General features: G+C 52.9%; 1 protein-coding gene across 1 annotated transcript; it reads right to left on the minus strand.

Annotated features, from left to right (window-relative positions):
• Positions 1–117: 117 nt before the first annotated feature.
• On the minus strand, positions 118–13,796 carry Gmip (GEM interacting protein). The gene is made up of 21 exons (XM_052752694.1): positions 13,662–13,796; positions 12,709–12,793; positions 11,863–11,950; positions 11,722–11,779; positions 11,297–11,422; positions 11,144–11,208; positions 10,945–11,052; positions 8,593–8,673; positions 8,327–8,497; positions 8,097–8,234; positions 7,635–7,831; positions 6,673–6,779; positions 6,512–6,601; positions 6,084–6,161; positions 5,849–6,003; positions 5,297–5,485; positions 5,069–5,206; positions 4,779–4,975; positions 4,112–4,499; positions 1,610–1,679; positions 118–1,499 (listed from the first exon to the last, which is right to left on the minus strand). Exons 1-21 carry the CDS (start codon positions 13,678–13,680, stop codon positions 1,120–1,122), a joined length of 2,928 nt encoding a protein of 975 aa, XP_052608654.1. The 5' UTR covers positions 13,681–13,796; the 3' UTR covers positions 118–1,119.
• Positions 13,797–14,463: the final 667 nt, after the last annotated feature.

The following is a 14,463-nucleotide window of genomic DNA, read 5'->3' on the forward strand; positions in this document are numbered from 1 at the left end:
TCTTTGTCAGCCTTCCCTAGCAAAGACAGATGTGCAAGAACATGACAGGATTTTTTTTATTTTTTATTTTTTGAGACAGAGTTTCTCTGTGGTTCTGGCTGTCCTGGGATTAACTCTACAGACCAGGCTGGCCTTGAACTCAGAGATCCGCCTGCCTCTGCCTCCTGAGTGCTGGGATCAAAGGCATGTGCCACCACTGAACAGTGGACTTTTTTTTTTTAATTAAAATTTAATTTTAAGCCGGGCGGTGGTGGCGCACGCCTTTAATCCCAGCACTCGGGAGGCAGAGCCAGGTGGATCTCTGTGAGTTCGAGGCCAGCCTGGGCTACCAAGCGAGTCCCAGGAAAGGCGCAAAGCTACACAGAGAAACCCTGTCTCGAAAAACGAAAAAAAAAAAAAAATTAATTTTATTTGTGCATGTGCCTGTTTATGTGTAGAGGTCAGACATTTTGCAGTAACTGGCTCCCTCCTTCCACCATGTGGGACTGGAAGATCCAGCTAAGATGGGTGAGGTTTTGTAACAAGCACCATTTGCTCAGGTATCTCACCCGCGGCAGGATATGGGTTTGTTGTAAGAATCCTGACTTGGCCAGCACTTGGGAGGCAGAGTATTTCTATGAGTTCTATAACAATCTGGTTAACATAGGGAGTTCCAGACCAGCCAGAGCTACACAAGACAGTGTCTCAACAATGAAAGAAAGACGTAACAGAAGGTGACAGGGCTGAGCCACACCCACCCACCCACCTGGAATCTGTCAAGGAGGCAAGAGGCAGCAGGGCCAGGAGCCATTATGATCAAAGTGGTCAGACATCTGTCTCAGAGGTCAGAGACTGGAGCAGACCCCAAGGATCTTTGGACCTGTGTTGACCATTGAGTATTGATCCTGAATCACCTGTGTGCCTGTGTTGCCTTGCTGTTTTAACCTCCTCTAGCAGGGAGATGTTGAGACAGCAACCAAGTGTCTTAGGATTTCCCCAAGATGGGTGGTCTTCCTTACTCAACTCTGGTAACCTCATCCCTCCCCACATCCACTGACTTGGTTTGGTCACCAGGTGGGGCAGGTCGGTAGATATATAGGGCCATCAACTCAGTCCTGGGTCCCACAGGATGGTGGGTGATCAGAGATGCTCCTCAGATTCCTCAGGCTCAGCATCAGCACAACAAGTGGCCCTGGACACAGACTCACTGTCCAGCTTGGAGAGTAGCCGGGCCGTCTCCTGGGTGATCTCAAAGTGCTTGGGCAGAGGGTTCCGGCGCAGGGGGCTGCCTTCAGGGGAGGCACCAGCAGGGCCCAGGCTTCGTCCCCTCAAACTACCTCTGTGCACTGTTGAGACAGTGACAGGAGTCTCCTCACACAGCTTGGAAGCCACCAGAGCCAAGCTGGACAGTTGATGAGTGACTGGTCGTACACCCCCCCGGGAATACTTCACTGGCTGGCGGCTGAAGTGGCCCCGAGATTGTGTTCCCAGGAGCAAGTCCTCAGGGTTGTGGGTGGACCCTGTGGAGTGATGAATGCTAAGCATCCCCGAGTTCTCACAAGGTACCCCCAGGAGTGACCTGTCAGCCAAGCAACCCTGGGGCAAAGAGAGTGCTCCCCAGGACACTCACCTTCCCCTGCCCCATCTCCGGTGCTTTCCACCTCCTTCTCCTCCCTTTGGTCCCTCTGCAGAGTTGCAATCTGCAGGAAGAAACCCAGAATGTGACTCCCCACAGTAAAATCCCTGTTTCGGGGTCTGTGGGGGTGGCTCAGTGGGTCGGAGGATTTGCTGTGCAGGTGTGAGGACTGTAAAAGGTCAGGCATGGCTGGGAGAGCTTGTAACTACTATTTTATGGGTTGGAGGCAGGGGTCCTGGGAGCTCATGGGCATGCCAGCCTAGCTGAACTAGTACGCTGCAAGTTCAGTGGGTGACCTTGTCTCAATACACACTGTCTGTACGTAGCCAGTGCTCATCTGTTGCCCACACTCTGTGCTCATGGCAGCTAGCACAGCCATCTGGCTAACCTTCTTTTCCAGTGCTAGGAACCAAACCCAAAGCCGCACACATGCTAGACGAGCACTTTGCCACTGAGGTTCATTTGCAGCTGGTCCTTGCTTCCTTCCCATTTCCCTACTCATTACAGTACAGGACTGCACACAGCATGCATGCTCCCACCCCAAGGCCTTTGCACCCGCTGTTCCCACTGCCTGGGACTCCCTTCCCCAGATTTTCCCATGCCTCTTTCCACCCCCATGCCATGCTAGTCTTTGCTCAAATCACCTTTCCATAAGACTTGCCCATAGTATATTCCCTGCTACAAAGTCCTCTAGACCTCACCTTGGGGCATCCCTTATTCCATCCTCTTTTCTTCATAGGACCATGCAATGTTGCATATTTATTTTTGGTCTTTTTCCTCCTGGATCAGACACCGAGAGGAGGTCTTTGAATACCTATCTACTTCACTGACAGATCTGAAATGGCTGGTGCTGACTGTGCTGGACAGCAGAGCTGGCCCAGCCATATATTCTACTAACCATGTTTACCTCTGCAGCTGGTACGTCAGACTAGAGTGAGTGGAAGAAATTTTAAAAGGGGGAAGTGAAATGGCTCAGTGGGTAAAAGCACTAACTGAGCCATTCTGGTTAACAATCATAAAGCCAAAGAGCCAGACGCATGACTGGTGAGATGGCTCTGTGGGTGAGGGTAACCGCCACCAGGCCTGATGATGAGTTTCATGTCCAGACCCTCCCACCAGGAAAGAACTGGTTCCTGCAAGTTTTCTTCTGACCTATGCCCATGTGCCCCTCCCACTAAATACATAAATATGTCTTTTAAAAAAGCTGGATTGGGGGTAAACACCCATAACACCAGTTCTTCTATGGTGAGATGGGAAGCACCCGCTGATCAGCTAGCCTGGAGTATAAAGCACGGCAGAAACGAGGCTGGAAAGAGGGCTGGTTCTGAAACTTGTCCTCTGACCTCTACACACTTAAGTCAATAAGTTTTCTTCCTTCCTCCCTCCCTCCCTCCCTCCCTCCCTTCCTTCCTTCTTTCCTTCTATTTCTCTCTCTCTCTCTCTCTCTCTCTCTCTCTCTCTCTCTCTCTCTCTCTCTCTCTCTCTGCTTTTTGAGACAGAGTTTTTCTATGTAACAGTCCTGACTGTCCTGGAAACTCACTCTGTAGACCAGGCTAGCCTTGAACTCAGAGACTGCCCGCCAAGTGCTGGGATTAAAGGTGTGTGCCACCATGACCCAGCCTATAAGTAAATTTTAAAGAGGAAAGAAGATGCCCAGAAAGGAAGTGCTCACCCAACTGCAATGAAAGACCCTATCTCATAATCAAATAAAACAATACAATAAAAAGGCAAGTGTGTTAGGGCTGGAGAGATGGCTCAGCAGTTAAGAGTGCTGGCTGCTTTTCCAGAGGACCCGAGTTCAATTCCCAGCAACCACACGGCAGCTCACAACTGTCTGTAACTCCACTTCGAGGGGATCTGACACCCTCACAGACATACATGCAGGCAAAACACCAATCCACATTTAAAAAAAAAAAGGCAAGTGTGTCATTAAACTCAAGGTCACCTTGGCTTACAGCATGAGTTCAAGGCCAAACTGGCAAACTAAAGGAGGATGAGTAGGTAAAGGCATCTGCCACCAAGCTTGGCAATTCCAATATCCAGGACCTACATGCTAGAAGAGAACTGACTCTCCTAAGTTTTCTCTGACTCCATGAGACCCCACCCCCACAATAAATAAATAAATAAAATGTAATAAAAGAAATTTGGGCTGGGGAGATGTTTCAGTGGGTAAAGGTATCTTGCTATCAAGTTTAAGAACCTAAATTCCATCCCCAGGACCCACGTGGTAGAAGGACAGGTTGTCCTCTGGCCTTCATGCTCATGCCATGACTTGTGTGTACCTACATTCTCTGTCTCTGTCTCTGTCTCTCTAAATAAATGCTTTTAAAAAATGCAGAAGAAATAAAAGTAAAGAGAGCTGGCAGCGTGACTTAGTGGTAAGCGCACACCTAACACGTACACCACAGGCCCTGGATTCAATATCCAGTTGTATAAAAGAAGAGGAGTTAAACACAGCCAAGGCCCTCCCACATCTGGGGATAAGCAGGCTCCTACCTCAGGAGGTGTGACCTCGGGACACTTCTCCAGGGCACTGTGGTGTTTGGGGTCTGGGCTGGAGTCTGAGGCTATGGTCAGGGGCTGTGTGTCTTGGGCAAGAAGTGAGGCTGGGTGCTGGGGACTGGATTCGAGGAGTGCAAGAGCCAGGCCAGGGTCTTGGGTCAGGGGCTCAGAGGCCAGAGGGAGCTCATCCACTCCAAAGATCTGCTCATAGTGCACAATGAGGAACTCAACAAGCTGAGCCTGGTGACTGGAGTCCAGAAGACAGGCCATGGGACTGGCACTGGGGGCCCTGGGTCCATCTGGTGGCCGCAGCAGCGTAGGCCCAAACACAATTCCCAAGTTGTTGGCAGACATCTTGTTTTCTTCAAACCGAGCTGCCACCCTGAGGATGATGTGCGGAGAAGGGTCAAGCGGGGAGTTGGAGGAGAAGGGTAGGACCTGTGGGCTAGCCTGGTGACTTGGCCAGGCCACAGGAAGTACTTTGGTCACTGTTTGAGACCAGTTAGTTCACATGGATAGTATCAGGGTTAGGTGTGGGTATATAGGGTTCTGAGCTCAGAAGAAATATTAAAGGTCAGAGGTTAATTTGAGCCACATAGGTAAGCAGCTACGTGTCTAGGGAAAGAGGGCCATGATTCAAAGCTTAGGGACCCATGCACACCTGAACAGATGGGCCACCAGGTGCCGCAGGGTGCTGTAGTTAGAGTCAGGCAGCTGCACCAGGAGGGTCTTCAGCGAGTGGATAACCTCAGGGCTGGGGCTGAGGGTCCCAGGGCTGTCCCCAGGGTCTGCATGCAGGGTCTTTGCCAGAGAGATGAAGGCGTCGTAGAAGTGGAAGGGGACCACGGGGTCAGTGAGCTGGTGGGGACAGGAGTGTGGGTGGGCTGATGAGGGTCCTGAGCCAGAGGCTGCATGGCTCCTGCCCACCACCTCAGGCCTGGAGCCACCTACCTCCTGAAGAAATCGCTTGAGGACACTGGTGATATCATGAGGAGAGTTTCCGGACAGTTCAACCAGTGCTCGGCCATTCTCAAAGGCCTGGCAGAGCCGCTCCACACGCACTCGAGACCCACTGACCCGATAGATACCCTGCAGAGTAAGGGATACCTCGTTTGTGATCTGGCCATCAGTGGGGACAGATCATTTGTGGCGACAATCCAGAATGAAGATGGCGCCTACCTGTAGGCCAAGGGCACGGTGCTCTATCTCAGCTGTGCATCGGGTGACCACAAAGGGCACCTCCTCAGGGAAATCTCTGGGGAGTTGTAGGAAGTCAACCCCAAAGAGAGGCATCCGGGCTGGAAGCCGCCGATGTCCACAAAGGATGAGGAGGGTCTCCAGGCAGCGCTTGTGACAGGTCAAAAAGCACTGGGGGCAAGGTCACAGGGTTAGGAGAGAGCTGGGGACAAGAAGGTCATCAGGTCAGCAGGGGTGAGAAGATCATCAAGAAAACCAGGGAGTGGAGAATGCTAAGAGATGTTAGACCTGACCAGTGACATGGTTCAGCAGTTAAAGGTGCCTGCAGCCAGCCTGACGATGATCCCCAGGACACACACACACACACACACACACACACACACACACACACACACACGATAAATAAACAAACATCAAGATTGAGAGAGGTCATCAGACAAAGGCAGGCTGGAGGGCAAAGGGGCTGCAGGGATCTGGGTCAGTGTGTTTGGTGAAAGTCAGCAGAGGTCATTAGGTCTCCAGTCCAGGCCACACCTCTTCACACTCTGTCCCGCTGACCATGAAGGCTTCACATTCTCTGCACTTGGCTGGGCCACGCAGCCGCCGTAGCCGGTGGGTCTGAGCGGCTGTGGACAGTGTCCACTTCCTGAAGGGGCTGCCTAGTCCATTCTCCATCCCGTCCCCCAGGTCTGCAAGGAGGGAGGTCAGGGCTGTCAGGGCCACCCTGTTGTCCCTGTGAACCCACCTGCCCACATATGTCGGGCCTTACCAGGGTCTCGCTCCTCAAAGTCATCAGAGGACTCAGTGCCTGTAGATGATGCCTTCACAAGCCTCCGAGTGCCAGCGCCTGGGGTCAGGGGGCACAGAGGTAGGATCATTATGGTGGTCATGGGACAGGCTAGGTCTAAGGAGGCAGGTTTGGTTTTTAGGGCTTCCAAAAACACCCAGAGATATCCTTGAGAGAAAGGCTCAGAGACGAGAGGCTAAGTCCAGGAAGGGGCCAGGCCTTGTCTGGTGGCTAAGAGGAAACTTCCACCAAGACCGTGGGTCAGCACTTGAGGATCAGGGGTATGGGACAGATCAGAGGCCAAAAGATAGAATGGAGATTAAAGGTCAGTGCTTGGCTAGGAGCTGGAGGACAGACGGTAGGAAGGTACAGGTATTTGTGGGCAGGGAAGGGTCAGGTCCTACATTCACCTGGGCTGGAAGTAGGGGAATCCAGAGACTGGGATTCATGACCACCACCTACACTGTCCACATCACTGCCTGGAGTAGGGCCTGGCATCCCTGGGAGAGAATAGGTCAGTCAGGCTGGCCCAAGTCCAGGCCTTATACCCACCAGGCCCCCATGAACTTACCCTGGCTGCCTAAGCTGGTATCGTCCCAAGGGCCAGGCTCGGAGGAACCCTCCTCCAGCCTTGCATGTAGGGGCCCTGAAAACTTCTTTTTTGTGTCCTGAGGGGAACTGGGAGAGAGAGATTTGAGGGCTTGGTCCCCAGGAAGATGGCCTGGGTGACAGCAAGTGGGCATAGCATCTGGATCCCAACTCCAAAGGTTTGCAAGCTCTGGTGTCCAGGGCCATCTTAGCCCCATAAGGGTCCTAGCCCCACCACCCTAAGACTGGGGTAATTCATCAAAAGTCCCCCATGATCCTGTAAGTACCCCTAAAGAAAACCATTGACCCATTTCAAAGCAAACAACACAGGAAGGGGCTGGAGAGGTGGCCCAGTGGCTGTGAGTGTTTGCAGAACCCAAGCTCAGTTCCCAGCACCCACACATGTGGCTCACAACTGCCCCTAAGTCCAGCTCCACAGGCTGATGCCCTCTTCTGGTCTCTAAGAGTACCTGCACACAGGTGGCATATACACATACATCTAAATAGAAATAATTCTTTAAATAAAAAGACACTAAGTGAGTTCCAGGACAGCAAGAGCTACATAGAGAGACCCTGTTTCAAAAATATCCCAGGGCCTGGCAATGGTGGTGCACGCCTTTAATCCCAGCACTCGGGAGGCAGAGGCAAGTGGATCTCTGTGAGTTTGAGGCCAGCCTGGTCTACAGAGGGAGTTCCAGGGCAGCCGGGGCTATGCAGACAAACCCTGTCTCAAACAAAACAAAACAAAACAAAACAAAACAAAACAAAAATCCTGAAGACTTATTAAAGAAATGGGGACTAGTTGGGAGAGTAAGGGATTCAGCCGGGGTGGAAGGGAGCAAGAGAGGGTATCAGAGGTGAACATAACCAAAGTATATTATATACATATATTAAAACCTGGCATCGGGCTTCTGGGCTTACTCCAAGCCCAGCGCTAGGGCCCACCTGTGCACCACAGGTGTGAACTCCTGGAAGCAGAAGGCAGGAGAGGGCGGTGGCGGAGCCCCAGGCTGCAGTGCTCGCACAAACTCCTGGTAGCGCTGGCCGGGCTCAAAGGGTGCACAGCACTCAGCCAGAGCAGAGAAGGCACGAGGTCCTCGCTCTGCCTGTGCCCCTCGCAGCTCAAACAGGCCCAGCGTCACCTACAAGCATGGAGAGAAGCATAATCTAAGAAGACTGGACCTGGATTGCTGGGGTATGGTGGGGCCTAACACTTAGCAATAAGCAAGGCCAGTGTTTGAGAACAGGGTCTGTCAATGGTAGGCTGTAAGGGGGTGTCATCAGGGTATGGGGCCTGCACTAATGATGGGTGTCCTGGGGCCTCAGAGATGGATTAGGGGCAGAGGAACGGAGTATTTATTTACTCAAGTGCAATGAACCACGGGTGACCGTGGGGGAGGGCCTTACCCGCCTAAGCACTTCGTCTCCTTGCAACACCAGCTTGCGTACATGTGACACTATGCGCTGCTTGGTGGTCTCCAGATCCTGCTGGCGTGCATTGGCCTCCCGAACACAGGCCTGGTATAGAGCCTCCGCCTCTTGTGCCTGGGGAAACCAAGGCAGAGACGGCTTAAGAGGACTGGAGTTGGGGAGAGGAAAGTAGGCAATGTTAGGGGTTCTGGGTAAAGGGCCTCCACCTTGGCCTGTGCCTCCTCTCGGGAGCGCCGTCTGCGCTCCTGCTGCTTGCTGGATCCGGGAGACGCCTGGGGAGGAGGGTCCTCAGGGGACCCCTGGGAACGTGCCCACAGGTCTTCTCTGCGTTGAGTGTACTGGAGCTGGGCGCGCCGCAGTGCCTGCACTGCCTCATTCTTGGAGGCAATAAGAGGACCTTTATAAGGCCTCGGTCTGCCGTCTGCAGAGGCCTCCAGTCTCTGGTGCAGGGCCCACCTGCGCAGGGCCTTACCATGCGTTTCTGCTCCTTCAGCCACTGTTCCTTGAATTCCTTCCTCCACTTTTCAATTTCCATCCTTTTGGCTGCTAGAGGCTGCAGAGTGGAGGATAGGGATGGAGAAGCAGCTTCAGTACTCCCCATTCGTTGTTTCCTGTCCCCCCCATCCCCACTCCCACCCCCCGCATGGGCTCTACCTTAGACACCACCACCCACACCTCAAACCTGAACCCGTTCCTGAATCTGCTGTTTCAACCAGGCCTGCTCTACCCTAGGCCCATGTACATGAGCAGAAAGTTGTGTGATCATCCCCTCTTCAGGGACACAGACATCCTGAGGTCTTATTCCTGAGAAATGCCATCCTGACACCCCTACTGGTGTATTCTTTTCAATTAAAATTTTATTTTTATTATTTTAAAATGTGTGAATGTATACAGGCTTGTGCACATGAGTGTGGGTGCCTATGGAGGCTAGAGGCATCAGATCCCCAGGTAGTTGGAGTTACAGGTGGTTGTGGACTCATGGTTGCTAGGAACTCAGGACCTCTTCAAGAGCAGTATGTGCTCTTAACCTCTGAGGCATCTCTCCAGCCCCCTCTTAAATTTTTACTTATTTATTTTGTGTTTATATATGTGTGGGGATACATTCATGCCAGCATGTGTGAGGTCAGAAGGCAGTTGTGGCAGTCGGTGTTTCTCCTTCCTCCAAATGGGTTCCAGGGACCAACCTACACTGCCAGGCTTGGTGGCAAGCATCTCCACCTGCTGAGCCAACTCCATGGGTTCCCTCTTTGTTTTGTTTGTGTTTGCTACTGGGGATTTGAACCACGGCCTTGCATGTGTTAACTAATTCTACTATTGTGCTATATCTCCGGCCCTTCTTTTTTTAAAGTCTATTTATTTATTTATTTATTGTTATTATGTGTGTATGATGTGTGTACATGGGCATACAGGTCATGGCATGTGTGTGGAGGGTAGAGGACAGCATCATGAAGTTGGAGCTCTCTTTCTACCTCTCTGTGGGTTTCAGAGATTGAACTCAGTCCTCAGGCAGCAAGCGCCTTTACGTTCTGAGCCATCTCACTGGCCCTGAAACCATTTTTTTTTAAAAGATGGGTCTTACTCTGAGGCCCTGGCTGGCCACCATCTCAGCGATTCTTGCCTGCTTCAGTTTCCCCAGCGTTGAAATTAAAGGTGTGCACCTCTGTGCCAAGCTTGAAATCAGTATTTCCTTTTTGCTTTGTTTGTTCAAGACAGTCTCACACGTAGCTCAAGCTGTCCCAGAACTCACTCTGTAGATCAGGCTGGTCTGGAACTCAGAGATCTACCTACCTTTGCCTCTCAAGTACTAGGATTAAAGGTGTGCACCACTGCGCCCTCCTATGAAACTGGCATTTCTAAGTGGGAAATTGTTAAAATTTGGGGCTGGAGATATAGTTCTGCTGGAAGAGACTTACCTAGTGTGCTCACGTCATCCTCCTCTCAGAGGAGAGCACCAGTGTGTGTGTGTACGTGTGTGTGTACGTGTGTGTGTACGGTGTGTACGTGTGTGTGTACGTGCGTGTGTGTACACGTGTGTGTGTGTGCGTGTGTGTATACACGTGTGTGTGCGTGTGTGTGTACACGTGTGTGTACGTGTGTGTGTACACGTGTGTGTGTGTACACGTGTGTGTGCGTCTGTGTCTGTGTGTGTACGTGTGTGTATGTGTGTGTGTGTACGTGTGTGTATGTGTGTGTGTGTACGTGTGTGTGTACACGTGTGTGTGCGTCTGTGTCTGTGTGTCTGTGTGTGTACGTGTGTGTATGTGTGTGTGTGTACGTGTACGTGTGTGTATGTGTACGTGTGTGTGTGTACGTGTGTGTATGTGTGTGTGCATCTGTGTCTGTGTGTGTACGTGTGTGTATGTGTATGTGTACGTGTGTGTGTATGTGTGTGTGTGTACACGTGTGTGTGCGTCTGTGTCTGTGTGTCTGTGTGTGTACATGTGTGTGTGTACGTGTGTGTATGTGTGTGTGTATCTGTGTGTGTGTACGTGTGTGTGTGTTTATGTGTGTGCATCTGTGTGTGTGTACGTGTGTGTGTGTGCATCTGTGTGTGTGTGTACATGTGTGTATGTGTACGTGTGTGTGTGTGTGTACGTGTGTGTGTTTATGTGTGTGTGCATCTGTGTATGTGTGTGTGTTTATGTGTGTGTGCATCTGTGTGTGTGTGTGTGTGTGTGTGTGTGTGTGTGTGTGTGTTGCAGTCTCACGGGAATCTGGGTTTGAATCTCAGTGTAGGAACTTTGACAAGATCCTGAGCATCTCTGGGCTCCAGCTTCCTCCTGAGTGGCGCTTGCAGGGGTGGTGGTGCTGAGGATATGCTTACCTGGTGGTAATCTCTCTTCTGCTGGGCCAGCGTTTCCACGGCCAGGGATCCCAGGCTGAGGTCATGCTCCAGAAACAAGGTGTAGATGTACTGGAGTGGCATTTGGCTCTGGGGTAGAGTACAGGGCTGGCTCAGGAACTGAACAGAGAGGGATGGAGGACCTGAGGGGAGGGGGCTGGGCTCTGGGAAGGGATGGTACCTGCTGGAGAACGGACGCCTTGCCGGCCTCAGCGATCTTCATGACACTCTTAGCAAACTCGAGCTCTAAGGGGAGACAGTGGGGTTTGGGTCCTGCAGGCAGCTGAGGTTTGGGTCCTGGTGCCATCAGGGGCTGAGCAGAAGGAAGCCTCACCATAGTTGGCTCTCTTGTCTGTCCAGGCCAGCAGCTCCTTGGCATATCGGCTCCATGCCTTGGCATACTCCAGGGCAGCATCCACACCGCCTTTGGTCCGAATGAGTCGCAAATCTAGTTCTTCCTCTGGGACACATAGGGAAACCCCTGAGCCCAGCCCTCCTGTGGAAGGAAGCCTTCCCTGCACTCCGAGACCAGACCTATGGCTTCTGTTCCAGATGTTCATGGATCCCTAAATCCCCCTTTGGGATCAGTCAGTACCATAATTTACAGATTCTCTACTCAAAACTGGGGAATACTTTAGGACAGGGGCACTGTGGGCTCTGCCCTGTCCCCTGAACCTGGCACAGAACAGGGTTGTGATGCCTTGGTGAAGGAATGACCTCCTCTACCCACCCCCATCCTTGTCTGAAATCCTCCCCTACCTGTGAGGGGTCCAGGACCCTCTGGGGAGGGATCACTCCAACAGCTGGCTTCACTGCACTGGGGTAAGAGGATAAGAGACAGCATTCAGGAGCAAGCAACCCAGGAGCTGGCCTCACTGAGGACCCTGATCCTGTCCCTACCTCCTCATTCACCGCTGTGACTGTGGCAATCTTCTCAGGCTCCAGGTCTTCTCTGAGTACAAGGTCTCCAACCAGGGGGTCAAAAGCCCTGGGGGTGGGGTGGGGAGTAGAGTATGAGAATATGAGGAAGCCATTTCTGCCCAGACTGTCCTTTGTGGGGGAAGAGTTCTGGGGATGCTAGGACAGTTGAAGGAGAAAGGGGGGATAGAGTCTTTGATATTATCTGTGATTTAGAAGGTGTGATCTGAGGATTGAAGGGAGGCAGGGGAAGCTGTGGTTTGTTTTGAGACAGAAGCTCATGTATCCAGGCAGGCCTTCAACTCACTGTGTTGGCCCGATTCTCTGCCTCCACTTCGAAAGTGTGGGAATTACATGGATGCACCACCACCCTGGTTGGTTTGTGCAGTACTATGGACGGAAACCAGGCTTTGTATATGCCAGACAAGAATTTTATCAATTGAACTCCTAACTCCTTTTCCCTTTTGTGATACAGCAGGATGTTATGCACTTGACCACTCAGCCACATCCCCAGGTGAGGTCTTTTCCTAAAAACAGGACGGGAAAGGGCTTGAAGGGCCTTAGGGAGTTTAGGGGCTCACAGAGTGGGGTTATAGCTATTTCAACCATTTTAAGGGATCATGAGGGGTGTGTGTGTGTGTGTGTGTGTGTGTGTGTGTCTCCGGACCACTTTTGAGATACACCCAAACACCTGTGTATCTAGAATGCCAGAAGGCACAGGTGTTTGGGAGTGTCCTAGCTTAGGCTCAGGAGGTGGAAGTCAGTGTGTCCAGATGAGGGGCAGCAGACAGGGAGCTTAGCTAGATTTGGTGACAGGCTCAGACTCACACGTTCCCCAATGATATCTCGAGGTTGTCCAGGCTCTGGAAGATGTCACTGTACCTCTTCCTGCCCTCGGGAGCTGGGGTTAGCTCTGGGGGAGGGAAGTGTAAGAAAACATGAGCCAACCACTGTCTCCCTCCATCCACAGTGGTGGCAAAGCAATCTGCATGCACCTCAACCACTCTCAAGCAGAGGTGGAAGAGAGAGAGAGAAACAGAGACTTGAGTGAGTCTTGGCCTAAGACTAGTAGTGTGGGATGGGACAGTGAGCTTCGGTGGGGTCACTTTGGACCAGACAGATGGACCCAGGCAAAATCAGCGCAGCGGTTGCTCACAGTCACGGAGACACCCACACAGGCACGGACACAAGCCAAACAAGAAAACATGCAGCTGACACACGAATGCCGAAATAAGAGGACTGGCTTGACAATGGAGCCACATGGACCCCAGGGTAGACAGATGGAAACGCACGTGGGACGCACAGACACTTAGCCTGCGGCATAAACACACTGGAGTACGGCTGAAACCACGAGGGACAGGACTGAATGACACTGGACACACACAAAGACAGCCAAAAACATAACCCAGACCTAGTCACAATTCTGCTGCCGCCCCCTAGCCTGATGCCCCTGGGGCGCCCTGCAAGGATCCTGGCCGTGACACCCTGCCCCCATCCATCGTGTAATCAGAAGCAGAAGCGGCCACTTCCCCTTCCTGGGCCCCTTCCCCCAGGCATCCGGGGTGCCAGATCTGCAGGGCAATCGGAGGGCTGGGGGCTGGAGTCTCCTGTGCGTTTCGGGGGGTGGGGGTCTCCAAGGTGCGCAGACCTCCCCACGCCCTTCCCGTTCCAGTACGTCTTTCCCGGCTGTCAGGTAGCTCATGGGTAAGTGAGGCTCCCTGGGTTAGGAGCTGAGGAGCGGTGGAGGGAGCCCCCCCCCCCCCCAGTCCCCACCCTCCTACCTGTCTCCGTAGCGTCCATGGCGAGGCCGGGGGCAGGGGGTGGGGTGGTGAACGCGCAGCAGAGCCGAGATAGAGACAGGGCTGCGCGCCGCCCGGGACCAGCCCCGATTTCCTGCCTCCGCTGGCTCAGTGCTATCGCCCCGCCCCACCCCTGCCACGCCCCAAGATGACACGCCCCTCCCGGAAGCCGCCATCGAACTTCTGATCAGCTCCCAGTGCTCATCCCAGGCTCCCTGTAGTTGAGCCTCAGCGGGCCGGGAGTCCCTTCCGTAGATTTGTGCATCACCCCAAAGCCTGGCAGTACTCCCTGCCAGCAAGCCTGGGTTTCCTGCCCCAGAACCCTGCCCCACCCAGTGACTAGACCAAACTCCCGGCCCAGGCTTTTAGATCCAGGGCGCCCCCTGTGAAGAACTGCTGTTATGAGGAGTGCCTCAGAACCTGCCCAGCACTGTGGCTTTCATGGGTCAGGTTCCCTTTTTTGGAGGGGGCGGGGGAAAGACGTGTCTCACTATTTGGCCTGGCTAGCCTGAATTCCGTGTGTAAACCAGGTTAGCCTCAAACTCAGGAGATCCCCCCCCCTGCCTCTGCCAGCTCAGTGCTGGAATTAAGTATTTGGTTGGGCCAGGCTCTTGAGGTGGTTCCCTTCCGGTGCCGTCAGTGTTCTCAGGGGACTCTTGCACTGGGACCTCCAAGAACTATCCCAGGGTCAGGAGTCCCCCAGCTGCACATGTTTCCCTTTCAAAGGAGACTACCCAGTGGTGGACGACTGCAGGGACAGCAGCACGACGGGCGATGGGCGCGA

Source organism: Peromyscus californicus, unplaced genomic scaffold (assembly GCF_007827085.1).
Source record: "Peromyscus californicus insignis strain IS unplaced genomic scaffold, ASM782708v3 Scaffold_23__1_contigs__length_62951481, whole genome shotgun sequence".
In the NCBI taxonomy this organism is placed as follows: domain Eukaryota; kingdom Metazoa; phylum Chordata; class Mammalia; order Rodentia; family Cricetidae; genus Peromyscus; species Peromyscus californicus.